Genomic DNA, 20,592 nt, shown 5'->3' with positions numbered 1-20,592 from the left:
GGAGACAACTAAGGTATCATAATATTAGCCTGCTAGTTTCTTTGACATTAGAGATATTTTTCCCTTTGCAGAAAATGCCTGAACCTGAGCCATTATGTAGCCAAACAACTAACAAGTGTTTTTCAGTGATGCATAAAACTTAGGCAATGTTGATGAGATAAATATGTATTTCAATAAACACATCCCTGCTTCTATTTTCTGCTTGAGTACGTGTATTCACATTAACCGATTTGAGGCTGATAGCTTTGTGGTCTGTGCCACATAATTATCAGCAGTGACTAATGTCTTGCTTTAGACCTTTTTGTGTGAGTGTATAAAGTGTGTATTCAAAGATGTTTCCTTCTCCATATCTTAAAGCACCCATTACCAGTGTGGGTATGTGTGGTGTTCCTGTATGTCAGTTGCAAAAATAAAATTTCTCTTAGTGTAACTGAAGATACAGTAACCTCTTGTATCTGATGTAGTGCTTATATTCACAGAACATTATGAAATGCATTTCATATGTATGAAAGATGTACTATATGTGTGGAACATCTGATAAGCATTGAAAAACACGAAATTAAAACCCGACCAATCGTACAGACTTAAATACTTACATCACATCCGTCAACCTAGACCTAGGAAGCTATGGTAATTTGTCATTCATGTATTATGGAAATATTTACTGGTCGTCTTAAAGAGATTTTGGTAAAAAATACTCAAAGACAAATGTAAGGTTACAGATCATAACTCTTTTTTTTTCACAACGAAGACTGCCCCATCTTCTTCATTACTAGTAAGAGGCCTCGTCCCCTTGCATGGAAAAAAATACTTTATATGTTACCTGATCAATGGTTACTTTTTTGGGCAATTGTTCCAATGGGTTCCAACGATAGCAAAAAAAAAAAAAAACATGAACATCACCAGACAGAGGACTATGGAAGAGTATTAGGGCCACATGTAAAAAAGTTCTGAGTTCTGACTTTAATCTCAGAATTCTGACTTTAAAGTCAGAACTCAAAATTTTTTTTCACATGTGGCCCTAATCCTCTTCCGTAGAGCACATGGCTGGCTATGCCAATGTAACACTGTAATGTAAGATGGACCCCCCCCCCCCCCCCAGGTGGCACCAATTAACCAGAGGAAGCAAAGCAGATAAAAACCAAACAATTTAAAGAACAGGTTTTATTGACAGAGACCGGGAGAAAGCAATGCAGCAACCCCATGTATTACATTCAGTATAAAAGAGCATTATGGCACATGTCCCTCTGACAAAGACAGCAAGTTTTGGTCATTCACTCCCCTGAAACGAAATAAAACCAACAGCACCTACATTCACGATTCCAGGGTTTAAAACGTACGTGCAGGCTTTCTCTGACCTTATGATTCAAAAGAAATCCCCATTAATGAAGCCAATCAAACAATTAGCAGCTGTTCTGCTAGTTTATTATTATTATTATTATTATTATTTATTAATAATAATAATAATAATAATAAACTTTATTTATATAGCACCTTTCATATCATAAAATGCAGCTCAACGTGCTTTACAAGAGAAATAATAGAAATCAGTACCACCGGTATTAAGATAAGATAAAAATAGAAATAAAATAAACTGATAATGATAATAGCAGAAATGATGTAAATAAAAAATAAAAAATAATAAAGAAAAAAAAATTATAATACTAATAAAAATAAATAAATAAAATAATCATAATAAAATAAATTGATAATGATAAAACAATCCTAAGATATAAAAAGCATAAAACAAGTATAAGAAATATAAAAGAAATATAAAATAATAACAATGGTGTTAAAATAAAAAGGTGAAATGAATTGAAAGCAAGATCATAAAAATGGGTTTTGAGCTGTTTCTTAAAACTATCAACAGAGGTTGCTTGTCTTATTTGTAATGGGAGTTTGTTCCAAACCTTGGGTGCATAAAAACAGAAAGCTGCTTCACCATATATTTGTATGTAATTCGATCTAAGGGAACGGTTAGGAACATCCTTAGATAAGCAACCACAGAGGTAAGAAGGTGCTAAACCATTTAGGGACCTATAAACAAGTAAAATAATTTAAAAATCAATCCTAAATGTTATAGGGAGCCAGTGCAATGAGGCTAGAACTGGTGTAATATGGTCTCTTTTTTCTGGTTTTTGTTAAAATTCTGGCTGCTGCATTTTGTACATTTAAACACAATGTTAAAACAAAGCAATAACAGTAATGCTTACACGTACCACAAAATACTTCAACGTTACATATCTACTGTAAATGTAGATAGGTACACTGTAAAGTAAATATGGCCCTTAAATAATTGTTTATACCTCTGTGCCCCCCCCCCCATTCATAACCAGTAAATTGTATTTTCCACATCAGGATAAAACTGATGCTTTCGATGCTTATTTGCCATGTGCCTCTATGGTTCACTACGTGACCAGTACATTCACTTCATTAATGATAATGCATGACTCAAAATATGACAAAATGTCACATGACACACACACTGCATTACAGCTAAATGGGAGGGCACCTTTGAGTCAAAAATATCCCAGTGTCTTTCTTCTCATATACATTCATGCATGTTAGAGGTAATTAACAAAGAGAACAACTATGCCATAACATTATAGAGTAACAGTTTTAGTCAAGGAAAAGAAAACTCATACAGAATATGAGTGACTGAAATTAAAACTTAAAAGTTAAGAATGATTGGCCTTCTGAGATGAAGGTTCAGCTCGCGGATCGCAAGCAGAGTAAATTGTTAATACGTCTTCTTTACACGGTAAAATGTTAGAGAACTTTCATTTCAGTTTTTGCACAATAAATAAAGTCTCAATGCAAGCGATGCACATTTGCTGTAAGTGGAACAGAGGTCAAAGGGCGAATAAATAATGATTAAGCGTTAAAAAATACAAAACACAAACGCACTGATGCAGTGCGATTCGTGCTTATTGAAATTGCAGCCACGTGTCAACGAACCAATATGGTTTCTGACAGAGGGGGGGAAGTTTCCTTCAGTAAGGGGGGGGGGGCTTAAGGGTCATGGGCTGTCCCTAGTTCACGATTTCACAGAAATCACATTTCTATAGAGCAGGAGAGAGAGAGAGAGAGAGAGACGGACAGAGAGAGAGAGAGAGAGTGAGAGAGAGAGAGGGAGAGAGACAGAGAGAGAGAGAGAGAGGGAGAGACAGAGAGAGAGAGGAGAGAACGAGAGAGATGAGAGACAGAGGAGAAGAGAGAGGGGGGGAGAGCAGGGAGAGACAGAGAATGAGATAGAGAGGAGAGAGAGAGAGAGAGAGAGAGAGAGAGAGAGAGAGAGAGAGAGAGAGGGAGAGAGAGAGAGAGAGAGAGAGAGAGAGAGAGAGAGAGAGAGGGAGAGAGAGTGAATGTGGGGAAACGGTCACTGGACCGAAACGTCAGCCCCTCGTTTAGCTTTAATCACGTCCAGTGCACTTCTCTGAGGCTGGGAAGGTGATGCAACGCCCACGTGCCAGAGGCACTGCGTTAGCTGAACCGCTGATGCTGCTAACCGGGTTTACATGTCACGCACACTAAGGTGCCCAACCTTATGAGCCTCATTTTTGAGTTATTTTTAATTGATCATTTTTGCCAAAATCTATGGACTCAGTAGCTCATGCTTGCTGCTTACTAACAGAGCAAGCACGTTGAAATATTTCGTTACACAGAATTTGTCTTCAACTTGTATAATTTGAACCTCTTGTGCTTGTCTGCTTTCGGCATGAGCATGAGTATCAGCATGAGTATTGCCCAGTATGGGCAATAAAATCTTTTCTAGTTAATGATATAAACCCCAGGATCTCCATATTGCATACCACCAAAATCTTTTAGATTATGTGGTGTATATAGAGCCTGTGAATAGACCCTGTTTTTTAGACACAAAATCTCTAAAGATGTTTCATATCCTTCAGTAGTCCTGCACTTGTCAATCGCACAGCGACACAAAACAGACAAACGATGACCAAAATGGTGAGATTCTGGTGAAAGGCAGCCTCATGCATGTCTCTAGTGCTTTTAAAGCTGGCTAATCTATATATATATATATATATATATATATATATAAAAATATATATATATATATATATATAGGTCCACAGTGTCTGCTATCAGAGGTCCACAGTGTCTGCCTGTTTCTGGGGTGTTTCCACACTTACGCCATTAAACTTAAGTCTCTGATTGGCTCAGAGTCGCACACCTTGTTCTCCGGTGTGTGCCCTGCTGACTTATGGGAAATGACGAAACTCTGCAGACACTACAGCCCTCTAGGATACAGTATGAGCCTGCCCACTGAAACGCTGGATGCCCACGTGCAACTAACTGCAGTCTTATTGGCCAAGGCGGGAGCCACTGGGCCTTATGCACCAATGGCCTTGGACAGCGGATATACTCATCCATCACAGAACTGTGCACATGTCCAACTGACTGAAAGTACAAAAACAACAATACAAAACTAATTTGCTTTGATTCCAAAAAAGGAATGTTAATAAATTATAGGATGTTCCCCCACAAAAGAAAACGTAATCCACGGGTAAAACGTGCGATCGATTAGACAGCGTGAAATAATCTGCTCTAGAATAAATTAGAGGTGCTTTTCTATGGCCACTTCCTCATAAGAAGATACGGTGGATGTCCCTCCCCGTGGAGGTGGAGGGATACGCTGGGACTAGAAAGTAGTCCAAGTCACTCTTGGTCCTGTAAGGATGTAATACGTCTACGAGAGGAAGCAGGTCGCTTTTTCAGGATGAGTTTGAGCTGATGGGGGAGAACAGGGAGGGAGAGAGGAGAAAGTGAGATCACGAAGGCCTTGGTTGGGAACAGGCTCTGAATGTCTAGCTTTAGGACATGAATGATGACTCACTGTACATTAGTCACTTTTGAACACTTTCAGTAAAACCCCTTTTTGGTTTTGCCATGCGAATTTGACGATGTAAAGGATGTAAAATGGGATGGAACGGAATGGATTTTGGAATGTGAATTGGATGGAATGGAATGGATTTTGGAATGGGAATTGGATGGAATGGAATGGATTTTGGAATGGGAATTGGATGGAATGGGGTGGAGCGGAAGGCAGTGCGCAGCGATCGATGCGGCCTCACCTGCTCTCCCCTCTCCCCGCTCTGCAGCAGGTGCGCCGGCTGGTCGTTCTCCAGGTTGCGGACGCTCGGGTCCGCCCCGCGGCTCAGGAGCAGGCGGATCATCTCCTCCTGGCAGCAGCTGCTGTGGAGGCCCGCCGCCATGTGCAGCGCAGTGTTGCCGTGTGCCTGCAGGGGGAGACAGAGAGCACGGTGACTACATTTAACCAACAACCAACTGGAAAAGTGTAATCACACCCCTGCTTGGTCTCGCTATAAGTGGTAAGTTGCTATGTGAAACACACTCACTGCTTTCGGTTTTGTTTCTGCTGGTGTGGAACTAGACGAAGTGGATGACTAATGCAGGCAGGGTTAGTCACTCACCTTCATGTTAACAAAGGCTTGCATGTCTGTCAGGGTCAGTCTCAGCAGGTAATGCACCAGCTGGATGTTCCCCTCCTTCACTGCCAGGTGTAGGACAGTCTTATTGCTCTTGATGTCCTGTGAACAGGAATTTTTTTGTCATCATTAGTCTAATTTGTAACGGTAGGACACGCAGACTTCATTCACCCCAAAATAGAAGAAGTTATCATACAGTATGTCATCAGTTACTCAGATTAGAACCAATCAACCAGCATTTTGCTCTGGAGGGCAGTGTTTTGTGATTGGTTTATATACTGCAAGTCAGCAATTCACTCACATTAGCACATATTAAATTTAACATATTATTATTATTATTATTATTATTATTATTATTATAGTCATAGCAGCACTAGCAGCAGCAGTAGTAGCAGTAGCAATAGCAGTAGCAGTACTAGCAGTAGTAGTAGCAGTAGCAGTAGCGGTAGCAGGAGCAACAGTAATAGCAGCAGCAGTACCACTAGCAGCAGTAGTAGCAGTAGCAGTAGTAGCAGCAGTAATAGTAGTACTAGCAGCAGCAGCAGTAGTAGCAGCAGCATTAGCACTAGCACTAGCAGCACTAGTAGCAGTAGCAGTAGTAGTAGCGGCAGTAGCAGTAGCAGCAGGAGTAGTAGTAGTAGTAGCAGCAGTAGCTGTAGCAGTAGCACTAGCAGCAGCAGTAGTAGCAGTAGCGATAGCAGTAGTAGCAGTAGCAGTAGCAGTACTAGCAGTAGTAGTAGCAGTAGTAGCAGTAGCGGTAGCAGCAGTAGCAGTAGTAGCAGCAGCAGTAGCAGTAGCACTAGCAGCAGCAGTAGTAGCAGTAGCACTAGCAGCAGCAGTAGTAGCAGTAGTGATAGCAGCATCAGTAGTAGCAGTAGCAGTAGTAGCAGCAGCAGTAGCAGTAGCACTAGCAGCAGCAGTAGTAGCAGTAGCAATAGCAGTAGCAGTACTAGCAGTAGCAGCAGCAGCAGTAGCAGTAGCGATAGCAGCAGTAGTAGCAGTAGCAGTAGCAGCAGTAGTAGCAGTAGCAGTAGTAGTAGCGATAGCAGCAGTAGTAGCAGTAGCGATAGCAGTAGCAGTAATAGCAGCAGTAATAGTAGTACTAGCAGCAGCAGCAGCAGTAGTAGCAGCAGCAGTAGCACTAGCACTAGCACTAGCAGCAGTAGTAGCAGTAGCAGTAGTAGTAGAGATAGTAGCGATAGCAGCAGTAGTAGCAGTAGCGATAGCAGTAGCAGTACTAGCAGTAGCAGCAGCAGCAGTAGCATTAGCAATAGCAGCAGTAGTAGCAGTAGCAGTAGTAGTACTAGCAGTAGTAGCAGCAGATGAATAAGAACAGAAAGTAACTGTGATGGTTAAGATGCGGTACCTGGCTGAGCAGAGAGGCCCCACAGCTGATGAGCAGCTGCAGGCAGGAGAGCTTGTCTTCGGCCTGGGCCTGCAGGACGGGGTCCCCCATGGCGGGCGGCGCGGAGCCCAGTGCCTTCACCGTGCCGCTGTGGGAGATGGCCGCGCAGTGTAGAGGAGTCTGCCCTGAGGAGGGAAACAACCGCACAACACACAGCGGCTTCAGCACGGATTTACCGCCACACTGTCACCTACAGAGACCCATTCAACACAGGCAGCATGGAAGAGGTATGTCTCTCTCTCTATCTCACTCTCTATCTCCCTCTCTCTCTCTGTCCCTCTTTCTCTCTCTCTATCTCTATCTGTCCCTCTCTCTCTCACTCTCTCTCTCTTTATCTGTCCCTCTCTCTCTCTCTCTCTCTCTATCTGTCCCTCTCTCTCACTCTCTCTCTATCTGTCCCTCTCTCTCTCACTCTCTCTCTGTCTATCTCTCTCTCTCTCTCTTTATCTGTCCCTCTCTCTCTCTCTCTCTCTCTCTCTCTATCTGTCCCTCTCTCTCTCTCCTCATCTGTCCCTCTCTCTCCTCCCCCCCCCCCCCTCCTCCTCTCTCTCTCTCTCTCTCTCACACACACACACATGCACACACATGCACAAATGTGGCAGAAAGTGAATCTCACCACTAGGGAAGTGAGTGAATGTCACTGACAGGGAAGGCAAGACTATGGTTATGTGTTTTTCTATTGTTAATATTATACATGGTTATGTGTTTTCTATTGTTAATATTATACATGGTCATGTGATTTTATTGTTAATATTATACATGGTCATGTGATTTTATTGTTAATATTATACATGGTTATGTATTTTCTATTGTTAATATTATACATGGTCATGTGATTTTATTGTTAATATTATACATGGTTATGTGTTTTCAATTGTTAATATTATACATGGTCATGTGTTTTCTATTGTTAATATTATACATGGTCATGTGTTTATTGATAATATTATACATAGTCATGTGTTTTTTTTATTGCTATTATTATACATGGTCGTGTGTTGAAGCACACCTTCAAAATTACGAGCCTCCAGATCCACAGGCCCAAACGACAGAACGGTCTGAAAGACACATTAAACAGAGTACATGCATTAACTAAAGCAAAGCCTTGTTTGTGAACACGTAGACATGTCAGTCTTGCAATCTAAATGCAAAATAGTTAAATCAGGAGATGAACATAAAGAAGAGCTCATAATTCAGGCGGCCATTTTGGAATGTGAACACCTTAGTCAAACCATTGTCAAAAGTTGTATATAAGTAAGACTGTCCTGGATATAAATGGCACGGTGATCCTTCCTTCTGCGATCAATCGAGGTAGCTGCTGTTGTATGTGACTTAACAAACTCTGAACTGAATGTAATAAACGTACACCTGTAACTTAACAAACTCTGAACTGAATGTAATTAAGTTATACCTGTGACTTAACGAACTCTGAACTGAATGTAATTAAGTTATACCTGTGACTTAACAAACCGTAAACTGAATGTAATTAAGCTATGCCTGTGACTTAAATTCTGAACTGAATGTAATTAAGTTATACCTGTGACTTAACGAACTCTGAACTGAATGTAATTAAGTTATACCTGTGACTTAACAAACCGTAAACTGAATGTAATTAAGTTATACCTGTGACTTAAACTCTGAACTGAATGTAATTAACTTACACCTGTAACTTAACAAACTCTGAACTGAATGTAATTAAGTTATACCTGTGACTTAACAAACTCTGAACTGAATGTAATTAAGTTATACCTGTGATTTAACAAACTCTGAACTGAATGTAATTAAGTTATACCTGTGACTTAAACTCTGAACTGAATGTAATTAAGTTATACCTGTGACTTAACAAACTCTGAACTGAATGTAATTAAGTTATTGTGACTTAAACTTGAATGATCATAGTTAACCTGTGACTTAACAAACTCTGAACTGAATGTAATTAAGTTATACCTGTGACTTAATGGACTCTGAGCTGAATGTAATTAAGTTATACCTGTGACTTAACAACTCTGAACTGTTGAACTGTGAATTAAGGACTCTGGACTTAAGACGCTGACGAAGTGTATTCCGTTCTTCACCTGCTACTTGAATCCGTGACGTCTAGCACGGCCAGGAGAGCTGTTCCCTTCTCACGCACAGGCTGTTGATCCGACGAGCACACAAAGGCAGAGGTCTGGGCAATTCTGACTGGTTGTGTCCGCGCAACAAAGGCAGTCATGGAAATTCGGGCGGCCACGGCAATAGAGGCAGTCGGGTAACGATGAAGTTTCATCTGAAGGAAATTTTACCTCCCAAAAGTCTAACTACCAAAGTCGTAAAGTGTGTTACTTCTGTTTGCTCATGGATAAATTAGTATGATTTTTCACAATACCAAACAAAAATACCATAATCTTCAGTTAGAGGAGTATGTGTTCAGAGTTTCCAGGGTGGAGCCCCAAATCAGCACACTTGCTACTATTGAGTATACACATCATATACATGTTGTTTACTAGCTGTACACAACTTACATACTTCATAGTAGGCAAGTGCACTGATTGGGACATGGCCCTGACATTTGTCAACTTGTCTTACTTAACTTGTTTCTCTGATTGAGTGCAATACACTTTCTATCATAGAGGGGGAGATGGACACCTATTTTAATTTCACACACATTTTTTTTCCCACTCAGTTTCAACCACCAAGTTTAGCCAGGCACTGGCCATTCTAAAAATAAAAACTACAAGCTATATAAACTACATAAAACCTACATTAACCTTACGTTTTTTTGTGTGAATAAAAGCTACTATCAACTTTGGAAATGCATTAACATTCGGCCAATAGGCAGATCACAAGAGGCCCTGACTGGACTAAATCTACCCACTTCCCCCTTGTGGTCCCCTACCTTCCCCTTGTGCTCCCCTACATTCCCCTTGTGCTCCCCTACCTTCCCCCTTGTGGTCCCCTACCTTCCCCTTGTGCTCCTTGGAATCCAGCCTCCCCAGTGCTTGGAGGTTCTCTGCAGCCGCTAGGGCGTACTCCCGCAGCCCCTTGGCGGTGTAGATGTGCAGGATCCTGCGTGACAACGTTTCATAGAGGGTCACAAATGCTACACGGAAAAATGTGCAGTGTTGAATTAACTCTTACAGGGTACATACTGGACTCATATAAAAACTCAGGAGCAGAACTGTTAAGGCTGAAGCAACACTGGACATTTTACTATGTACTATCCCCGCCCCCCCCAGTCTTCCCAGTATCTTTTTATGTCTTTTTATTTTTGTTTTTTGCTGAGTGCCTCAATGTTTTTCCCTGTGACCTCATTGACCTCATGCCGGCAGTTTCGCCTTACTTCCTGCTTGGTATTTTGAGCGGAGTTCACCACGTTCCATTTTTGGTGACAACATGATGCAATGCCACATGCAAAACCAGGGAGAGCTCAGAGATGGTGCGATCCCTTGGCTCAGAGACGAAAGGCATTCCACTTCTGGCATTAAGTCCACCAGAGTACACAGACCTTGGGTTTCTACCCCAGGACTTCCCAAGTTAGGCCCCAAGTTTCACCATTTTGGACTTTTGTAAAACTGACCATTTTAAATTAAACTTGGGGGGGGGGGGGGGGGGGACAGATTCGACAGATTTGAATTAACACCATGAACACTGTACTGCACAATGTGATTTTTCCAGTCAATAAACCAAACAGTCCACTAATCAATCATGTTTTTGTGATGTAGCCCCCTTTACAGACTACAACTGAATTACCAGCTCGTTGGCTGTTGGAAATGGCTATTTCAGCAGGAGTAAAAAGCAGCTTACACAGGGGTTCCTGCCACCAAGTTCATCTAACCCTGCTAACCCTCTGTGATTCTTACAGAGCACTCCAACTGAGTCTAGCTCAAAACATCCAGTCATCGGTCAGCATCCAACAATCCAGTCATCTGTCTGTCAGTTCCAGTGCTCTTTTCAATCCTATCTGAGAAGGGCCAGTTCTGGGCAATGAGGCTAAAATAAAACTGGCTTTGTTCTAGTTCACCACTTCAGCCAATCAGAGTCTTGCACAAAGGTCACGATTAGTTGATTTGGTTAATCGGGTGCTTATGTGCCACTCCTGAATAAAAGCTCCACTTGCACTCCGGGCATTTTTGGATAAGATCTAACAGCTCGGTTTTGACACAAATGCTAAACCTCTCTGGGCAGTGCAGTCCCTCTAAGAGTATCTCGTGCGGTCCCCTCTAAGGGTGTCCAGTGCGGTCTCCTTTAAGGATGTCCCATGCAGTCCCCTCTAAGGGTGTCCAGTGCGGTCTCCTCTAAGGATGTCCCATGCGGTCCCCTCTAAGGGTGTCCCATGCAGTCCCCTCTAAGGGTGTCCCATGAGGTCCCCTCTAAGGGTGTCCCATGCAGTCCCCTCTAAGGGTGTCCCATGCAGTCCCCTCTAAGGGTGTCCTGTGCGGTCTCCTTTAAGGGTGTCCCATGCAGTCCCCTCTAAGGGTGTCCCATGCGGTCCCCTCTAAGGGTGTCCCGTGGAGTCCCCTCTAAGGGTGTCCCGTGTGGTCCCCTCTAAGGGTGTCCCATGCGGTCCCCTCTAAGGGTGTCCCGTGCGGTCCCCTCTAAGGGTGTCCCGTGGAGTCCCCTCTAAGGGTGTCCCGTGCGGTCCCCTCTAAGGGTGTCCTGTGCGGTCCCCTCTAAGGGTGTCCCATGCAGTCCCCTCTAAGGGTGTCCCGTGCGGTCCCCTCTAAGGGTGTCCCGTGCGGTCCCCGCGACTCACGTGTCCCCGTCCTCGTCCTGCCAGGTCTTCTTGCTGTTGTCCATTCCCCGCAGGAACATCCTGGCCTCGTCCAGGGTCTCCAGGTTCAAGTGTCCCGCCGCGCCGGGGTTGGCCTGGGCCTGGAGGCCGCTTGCCAGGGCCCAGGAGTAAGCGGGCGGCTGCAGGGCAGGCGAGTGCACCGCGTCCGGCAGAGACGATGTCACCGCTCCGCCCGGCTGAGGGAAGATGACGTCAGGGCAAACCACCGACGTTACTACTGCGCGGAAGACTCGAGGGTCCAAAATACACTGCATTTGAGGTCTACACTGTGCGGATATATATATATATATATATATCATTTGATTAGTCATTAATTATTTTTGTCCAGGGACTTAAACGGATGTCTATAACCTCAGTAAATATGCAAACTCATGTCGATAACCTCAGACTGAAGACCCACTTCTTCAAAACTGCCATCTTGGCTCCTGTTGCATTCCCACTCCCAAGCATGTCTCATTTAATACAAAGAGTTCAGGTTTTTATGGTTATTGCACGTACCACTGCATGCACGTATGATTTGTGTCATGGTTCTACACCCTAACTTACACATAGCATCTTAGTGATGCTGAGCATATGCTAGCTGGTCTGGGAGTGTTGTTACAAACCTTCAGGTTGATTTGAATGACCCGTAAATCTTTTCAGTTGAGAAAACATTACAACATACTGTAGGTGTAACAAATTTAAGTAAAATCTTTCTGGTTCATCCAGTGAGGGATTCTTTTTCTGTGTAAGGTGACGTAACGTCGGTCGTCCGCGGGAGAAAGCGGTTCCTTACGTAGGCGTGGATGCTCATGGCGCCGCTGTAGTCCTGTGCGGGCTGCGTGGGGAAGCTGGAGGTGAGGGCCGGGCTGTAGGCCTGGCCCTGGGAGTTGTAGTCCTGCGCGCCGGACAGGGGGAAATAGCTCGTCGCCATGGGGGAGAAGGGGCAGTCCTGCTGCAGGGGCTGATGGGAGCCGGCCACGCTCCATCTGCTGTACCCCGAAGGCGGCAGGGGTGCCATCGCGCCCATGGTGTTGGAATAGCTGCCGGAGGCGTCTGGAGGTCGACAGGAAGAGGTTACGAAGGGGTCGCCGGGTTCGGGTCACGTGCTTTCATCAGCCAACACGCATCCATGTCCCTAACATGCATCTCTTTCCCCTTGCGGTATTTTTTTCAGTATGCAAGTATATATAACATGTTCTTTTAAAAGAGGAAATGCAAACTTTATTCTTATTGGTCATGTGGTCATTTTGGAGGCAAGTTGTAAGGTCAGACATTTTCTGCTGGTACTATTTTCACGCGACATCCAAAAGTACAACAGGATTTTCCAAAATTTCTATAGTTAGAGATCTTAACTACAGATGAACCAGACACTCTATAATAGACAGATGCTCTTTGCAGTCACCTGGTGTAGGGAACTAGATTTATTTGTTTGTTGTATGTGTGGAGACATAGCAGGATAAGTACTTTCGATGTCAATGATTTGAAAATGAATGAAATTAAATGAAAAACAAGGTTTTTGCGTCATGACATGGATTCATTTATGTTGCCAATTTTGAACACCGAGGTTTTACTTGCCTGTTACAGTAGCTTGGGGTGGTGTTGACACCTGCAATCAAAACACAGGACTGAGTAAGACACACAGTGGTGCTCCTCACGATACAATTTACAAAGCATCTACAACATGTGTATAGACAATTAATGAGCAATGGCTCATTAATTATCTAAACTTGATAACGTATGTCAGGGATCATCAACTCTGGCCCTCGAATCCAAATCCAGCCCTGGTTTTCTTTTCTCCCGGGTAATTAGTGCTACTGATTGGCCAGAATGTCTTCACATCTGACTCCCAGGCAAAGGGAGGGTGGAAAACCAGCAGTTCTCGGCCCTCGAGTTGCTGACCCCTGCTGTATGCCATAATGCAGATGTTACACTGTCGTAAGTGTGGCACAATGCCTGTCATAAGCCTGTCATGACAGTGTACCGCAGCTAGTGATATCACAGTCATCACACGTGATCACTTCTTAACAGATGGTTGTGAAATTTGCTCAGTAAAAATCCCTGCACACACTACGACAGTGGTGTGGCGACTGTTATGAGCTACAATATGCAAATGTAACTGGTTATGACATTCAGTAGCGTAAAATATAGGGTTTATGGCACACAGTTCCACACTGAGGGACTGTGACCTGGCTCACCGGGAGAGCTGAGGCACCCGCGCCGGTCTCTGCCGAAGAGGAGGAGGAGGAAGATGCAGATGAAGTGTCTCGCTTTCGCTTCTGCTCCAAGAGCTTCTTCACAGTGGGCAAGGAGTAACACGGCTTCTCCTTCGGCGCTGTGGAACACAGAGGATTTTCAAACCATTCAACCGTTTGAAAAAATAAAGCAGAGATCTGGCGGTCGGTGTTAAAAACGAAAGCTTTTCCCCGGTGTCATTTTCGTTTTCAGAACAGCACCATCAGACTTCATAAGATGCAGACACCACAGAAATCTCACCAGCACGGCTCTGGTTGCTTAATTGTGAATACCTGCTTGTTCTGTGGTGCAGAGGCACAGTGGTGGATAGCTTCTGGCTGATTTACGGCTTAATTCTGAAAAGGCTATTTGTGTCAAATTTACTAATTACCTTCACAGCGCAGATCATTTTGCCAGCGTTATCAAAGGAAAACAGTCATAAAGCTTCCTAGTAAAACAATGAACACAGACTTAAGTGCGCTGAAAAAACCTAACATATGTTAATAAAAACTGTGTCAAGAACTAAGAAATACCGGTAACTTCAACAATAAAAGGCGCACCAACAATGGTATCTCTCTCTGTTAAGTTCCTGATGGACTGTTCTTGATTAAACTTCCAGCTGCCAGCTAACACTCAGCTGTGATGTTTTTAGTCAACTGGTTGAGAGCTGCCCGCCCCATTTTTCCTTGCATCTCGCACCAACGTACGGACATCACGGTCGAGGAGTACGTGTTTTCAACCACAGTTACTTTCCCTGAGACGTCCATGCCAACACCACCGTAGCCATTGTTCCCAGTGAAACAGCAGCAGGTTCGGCAGTCGTTGTCACTAAAGATCCTGCCAAAAGTGCCTCAACAACCAGACTTCTTCCAAAGTCTCTGAGATCTCTTCGTCTAACCCTGGGAGGCAAAATAATGGCCAATGCGCTACCGTGTCAACACACAGTACTTCAGTACACTACCGTGAGCATGCTAGGACTTTAACTGCTTACCTAACTCTAACCTGTGCGAAAAAAACTGCTTTCAACATACGTTGTATCTCGTTTACAGTCGCCTGTAAGTACATCAACAGTTCTGTTAAACCATTCATAAACACTTAGCGTAGCGCAGAGACGTTGAAACACCAATCCGAAAAAGAAAGCTATCATAACTGAACAAAAAACGAAATAGCATACGCTCACCTGCCAGTCACACAACCCCGTCCCTTCAGAAGTGAAATGACACCTGTCACTGACTCTTTCTCAAATGTTCATCCCATTTCAAAAAAAACAAGAACCACCTGTTTCCCCAGGTCTGTGATTTCCCCTTATCCTTCTGATTCATTGTGTGTATGGTGTTTTCTTTTAATTTTGTTTCCACTCTGTGAAAAAAAACAAAAACACAACAGAAGCTCTGATACAAACAAGAGCTTCGGAGATTTCCAGACGCCGACCTGGCAAGGTTGCGCCGGCAAGGTAACATTTCTCTGAAAACTTGACCCCAGCGAAGGGAGATAAGAGAAATTTCCGCTGAAGATGAAACAACATGCTTGCGCAGAAACGTGTGAGGGATGTATTCCACTAGGGAAAGCAATGGAAAGGTCCACCTATACTTCAGAAGATAGTAAAACCTCGAACCCGTCACACCGTACGGAGAGTGTTCTAACTCACAGTTTCCTGTGACGCGGCCCCTGTCTCCTTTCGAGCCGTCGAGCTCCGTTACGCTGGTTGCGGTTTTGCGAACCGCAGTCGTCTTCCTGCCTGTTGCCGTGGTGACGGCGCATGCGCTGCGGCCCCGGGCGCCCCGACCCGACGCGGGGCCCCCTCTGAGCAGCTGGGGCGCTGTGCGCAGTCTCGCCCCGTCACGCTCGATTCGGCCGCCACGCTCCGCCGAAGCCTCGCCCACCTCCCCGGGCAGCCGTGGCAACGGAGAACCGAGCAAGGTGATTCCCACGCAGGGTGGAGCAAGACTTGTTCTTTTTTTTTTTTTTTTTTTTTTTTACCGCTCTCTGTTTCCCCTTTTGTTTGCTGTGACAGGTGGCGAGAATACCCCCTCGCTAACCAAATTCTCAAGGGGGTCCCTGCTCTCCGGTTTTTTAGTGTGAACCACTGTTTTTCGTTTTGTCAAAAAACTTCTTTCGTGTTACTAATACTCTCTTGTGTGAATGCACTCAGACTCTAAACAGGTGTGAATACGTGCCTCCCCAGCTAAATGCTAAACCAGCTAGCTGCCTTTGAAATCTAGGTGTTTTATTGGACGGGAACTGAAGCGGTCTCAGTCAAGGCTTGAGAGAGAGGTCTTTGTTTGTAAGCTGCAAAGGTCACTGTTGGGGAAAGTAATTTTGCTTTTGCTTTTATTTTCTCCTACCGTCTAATGTAAAGTCCAGTATTGCTTTGCTTCCTGAAGCTTTAAAAGAGGAAACAGGGTCTAGTTCTGCAAATAAGGAAATTTATAGCCCCAGGATGGTCTCCCAGACAACTTCCCTCTCCTGTTTTCTCTTTTTTTAAACCTAAATTTAACAAAATGTAATTTCTGCAACTGTCTGGATTTCCAAAAGTTTATTTCAACTGGCAGCCAATTTTGGTTACGAAAATGAGGCACAGGGGCTTTTTAACCAACCAGTAACTTAAATCAAGAAACACAAGGAAAACCAGTCAAATCTGTGGATATTCCAGTTTAAGATCCCTGGTTTTATATACCATATAACTAAATAACTATAACTATTTTAGGATACTTCTATTTGCTGGCTGTCCATTGAAAGCCAAAGTGTCCAGTCACTGGCCTCAAGGAATTGTGGGGCCACACACAGTTTAAAATTACGTCTCACACTCTCCCCTTCTGAAACACAGTCACACAGCAGATAGTTATTTTAATAGTGCTAATACGGCAATGAGACTCCGTAATAAGGTTGTGCGGGTTGTTTGGTGAACTACCGCAAAACTCAAACACTGCTGCCAGCCGTTCGAACAGGTGGAGACCTTCGGATTCAAAATCAGCGTTAAGTATGTTCAGTGACAAACGGCAGCTTAAGGTATTAGAAGAGCACATTGCTTTTTTATTGTTGACAAAGAATTTTCTTCCGCATCTTTCTCTGTCTGGAAGGTGCGCTTTGCACAGGGAAATCCTGAGGGACAGAGATTTACAGCAAATCAGATGTGTCCACCGGGTGCGCCTACTTGAAAGTTCTCTCGTGCAATTGTATGCACGGTAGGGCAGACGTGCTGAAGATGAGACTCACGGCTAGACAGAGTTAAAGTCCACATCAAGATGGCCTCCTTCTTTCTCTAGAGCTCCATCCTCAGTACTTACAGGAGGTGGAATTAAGCCGCTTCTCCACCGCACGGTACCGGCTCAACTCGACTCCACTCCACTCGACTTTTTTGGCTTTCCATCGGGCAAAAGTTGTGGATAGTACCTGGTACCTGCCACCTTTTTTGGTATCACCTCCCGTCGAGGTTCCAAGCAAGCTGAGGCGATACCAAAAGGTGACGTGAGAACACTGCAGACCACTGATTGGTCAGAGCAACGCGTTTCATGCGGCGTCTCTAATAGCGACCAGCTACATTGACGGGGGTACTATCTGCAGTGGGAAACGAGGTATCCTACCTGGTACCAAAAGCGAGCAGAGTCGAGTCGAGTCGAATTGAGCCGGTACCATGCGGTGGAAAAGCGGCTTTAGACTTCATCTACAGTGTAACATATAAAGGGCATGCGCACTGCTTCTCCCGGAGGTCAAAGCATGGATCCTTATGCAACCTGAAGTGCGCATGAGAATATTAATTTTTCAAACTGCAGCACCTACCCAACCTTCTAATCGTGTTTCTAGAATATACTTTTTGTATATATTTTTTAAAAATGCACACAAACATGAATAATGGCATATACACAGTCTCCGTTCCACAACTCATTGCTGAGAAAAACATGTATGTGTTTATGTGACCATAAATGTTAAAAGTTTATGAGAATTGAGATAGTCACATGGATGCTAACAAATGATTATACAATTGTAGGTGTATTAGGTGTATAGGTGATTATACAATATGATGTGCTGTATATGTAAATGGACAAAATCATAATTATGACACGGCTGGGTGTTCAGTAAATATATTATTGATTGTTATTATTATTAATTTAAAAAAGAATTTGCTGTGTAGGTCAAGGGGCAGGAAGTATCTGCTTTTTTTGTTTGTTCGTTAAACCACTTTTCAAAGAAGGCTTGATCAATCGATTCCCGCGTTAAAACAATTCATATGGAATTACGTGTGTATCTTGTTTATTTATTTATTTATTTTTAGCAGAAACTGTAAATCTCACCACAGGTTGACAAATTGGCACAGGCTTCATTTATACAATTTTCTTGTTAAATTTCACCCAAAGTGAGACAGCTTTTACATCACAAACAATGCCCCCATTAGTGATCACAAAGGATTCATGTTTCCCAAACAACTTTACATTTTTATGAAATATTAAACAATCTCTCTATACTTATATGTGAGAATTATGTTTTTTTATTGCGCATACCCTATGTAAATGTCGTTTTTGACCATATGTGCTTTAAGAAATGTAAATATAAAACGATAGTCTTTCAAATAGTTATGTAATTCTTTTGAAAAAATTTTTATGTATCTAAAAGCGCCACACCCCGGCTTCTGGGAACACTTGTTCAAAACAATAACACGATTTTACAATGAAGTGACCACGGCCCAGAACTTCGTGACATTTAGCCTCGGCTAAGTGCATAACCCTGTGGGTAGGCCCAGTTCTCTGAAGTGTTACGTGGGCGAGGCGGTCTGGGGATAGCCTGTCCACACGAAAAAGCGCTCTCTTTCTGTCGTTCTAATATTCAAACAATGACGGAAATCCCTGCGCACTGAGTCATACGAGAGTGGGTGGGTAGACAGGGGATTCCAGCGACAGACCTTCCAGCGCTTCTGATCGATTGCAGCAGATTACAAAAAGGGAACCTGTAGCGCGCATGCGCGCCTTGCTCGAGGAGAAAGACAGAGGGAGAGAGAGAGACGCCACAGCCCCCAACGAATGCTCACTTTTCTACGGATAGTTCAATTTAATTTAAAGGAGAACCGAAATTAAATATTTCTGTCAGAGGGGGAGAAGAACAGGAAGTGTTAAAGGGTTTCCCCAAAACGCTAATTTGTTTACGGACTCGTCATTTTGCTTTATAGGCATTGGAGACAAAACACCACAGATTAATGGGGTATTTACAAGAAACCAAAAGCGCAATTAATCGATGTATTCCCCGACAGCTCAACGCTAGTGAGTTACATCGAATAGGCCTACTTTTTCGATGTGTTCGACAAGAATATTAAATATATTTGATATTCGTGATAAACAGACAGACATTAGCCTACCTATGTTACTTTAACCCTTTAATGTGCAAGATCACAAATCTCTAATGTTGATGTAACAATCACCATTGGTAATTGAAAGCAGTGGAGTACTTGACCACTGACCTAGTCTTATATTGGTTGTCCTCAAATAAAATATCGTCTATGTATATTCCATACAGTGAACAATTATTAAGTTTGATTACACCGTCAACAGAAACGAGCGAAATGTGGGACAGGCTACTGCGCCGGAATGAGATGCACAAGCTTCTGTACCAAAGCCAATTGCGAAACTTGAGAACTTCAGGTCACTTATGACATAGCCTACTTCCAAGTCGCTCAACATTATACACTAAACACATTGTGTTATGTGCTTTTAAAACAGTTAATAGTCCATATACAAGATAATAATAATAGTACTCACATTTCGGCCAGTGCATGTCAAAATCCCGTTTGCGCTGTTGGTCTGTCGGACGGCTGTTCTTGTTAGTTATTTACAATATCTTTAAATTCTTGGATTTTTTCTTGCCCCTGTCCTTACAACAAGCTATTGAATTCACAGCGGGCTCCTGTCCTCGCCGTGCGCTCCCAAATTTAAATGACCTCACCGCGATGTTTCTGTCACGTTCTGCTACGCTGTCTCATATTCGCTTACTATGTACACAGACAACACGTTGGTTTAGGAGACGCCCATTCAACACGCCCACATTGCTCTAGCTTTCGGACACGCGCTTTACTCGCTCCTGTCAATAACCGCGCAGCACCGCGAACTATGTTTGCTTGCTTAAATCACCCGTTCATTGGAACATTTTTACACAATGGATAAAGAAGAAAGGGGATTCATTTGAACCGTGTAGTGCACTAGGAACGACGGATGCATTTAATCTTGGGCTATGAGTCAACACCTGGCCGTAGAACAAGATTGTTTACGGAGTGTGGACGGAGTGTAGCACAGTGGGTAAGGAACTGGGCTTGTAACCGAAAAGGTCGCAGGTTCGAGTTCCGGGTAGGACACTGCCGTTGTACCCTTGAGCAAGGTACTTAACCGAAATTGCTTCAGTATATATCCAGCTGTATAAATGGATACAATGTGAAATGCTATGTAAAAGTTGTGTAAGTCGCTCTGGATAAGAGCGTCTGCTAAATGCCTGTAATGTAAATGTAATGTTTACAGGGCGAGAGGAGACAAAGTAAAACACAGGAGTAACGATTTATGCAAGATCGTGTTTTGCATTGATATCACCATTAGACGTGTCGTTCTGCGTATAACGGCTCTTCGGATATCAGGCTCAACATTCACATTTTCGTTATTTCCAGTTCAGGTGTGTGGTCCCATTTGTAAAACACCATATATACGCTGTATATTTCGAAGATTTCCATCTCAAAACCATACCCGATATCCACAGAA

The 20,592-nt window shown here is 43.4% G+C and overlaps 1 protein-coding gene across 1 annotated transcript; it reads right to left on the bottom strand.

The window, feature by feature from the left end:
• Nucleotides 1-3,263: 3,263 nt before the first annotated feature.
• On the bottom strand, nt 3,264-20,183 carry LOC135248442 (NF-kappa-B inhibitor delta). The gene is made up of 11 exons (XM_064323135.1): nt 19,609-20,183; nt 13,825-13,961; nt 13,205-13,235; nt 12,423-12,682; nt 11,609-11,823; nt 9,731-9,921; nt 7,883-7,945; nt 6,835-6,998; nt 5,454-5,570; nt 5,094-5,258; nt 3,264-4,749 (listed from the first exon to the last, which is right to left on the bottom strand). Exons 1-11 carry the CDS (start codon nt 19,622-19,624, stop codon nt 4,678-4,680), a joined length of 1,431 nt encoding a protein of 476 aa, XP_064179205.1. The 5' UTR covers nt 19,625-20,183; the 3' UTR covers nt 3,264-4,677.
• Between the last annotated feature and the right edge of the window lie 409 nt (nt 20,184-20,592).

The sequence above is a fragment of the Anguilla rostrata genome, chromosome 1 (assembly GCF_018555375.3).
Source record: "Anguilla rostrata isolate EN2019 chromosome 1, ASM1855537v3, whole genome shotgun sequence".
Taxonomy (NCBI): domain Eukaryota; kingdom Metazoa; phylum Chordata; class Actinopteri; order Anguilliformes; family Anguillidae; genus Anguilla; species Anguilla rostrata.
The sequence above is the reverse complement of the archived record's forward strand: the minus strand, read 5'-3'. Positions and strand labels throughout refer to the sequence as shown.

Excerpts from the sequence above, each read along its gene's own strand:
- LOC135248442 (XM_064323135.1), bottom strand. Across the intron at positions 11,824-12,422 it reads CCATGAGCATCCACGCCTAC|CCGGGCGGAGCGGTGACATC; the intron begins GTAAGGAACCGC and ends ATCTTCCCTCAG. Across the intron at positions 9,922-11,608 it reads CAGGACGAGGACGGGGACAC|GATCCTGCACATCTACACCG; the intron begins GTGAGTCGCGGG and ends GTTGTCACGCAG.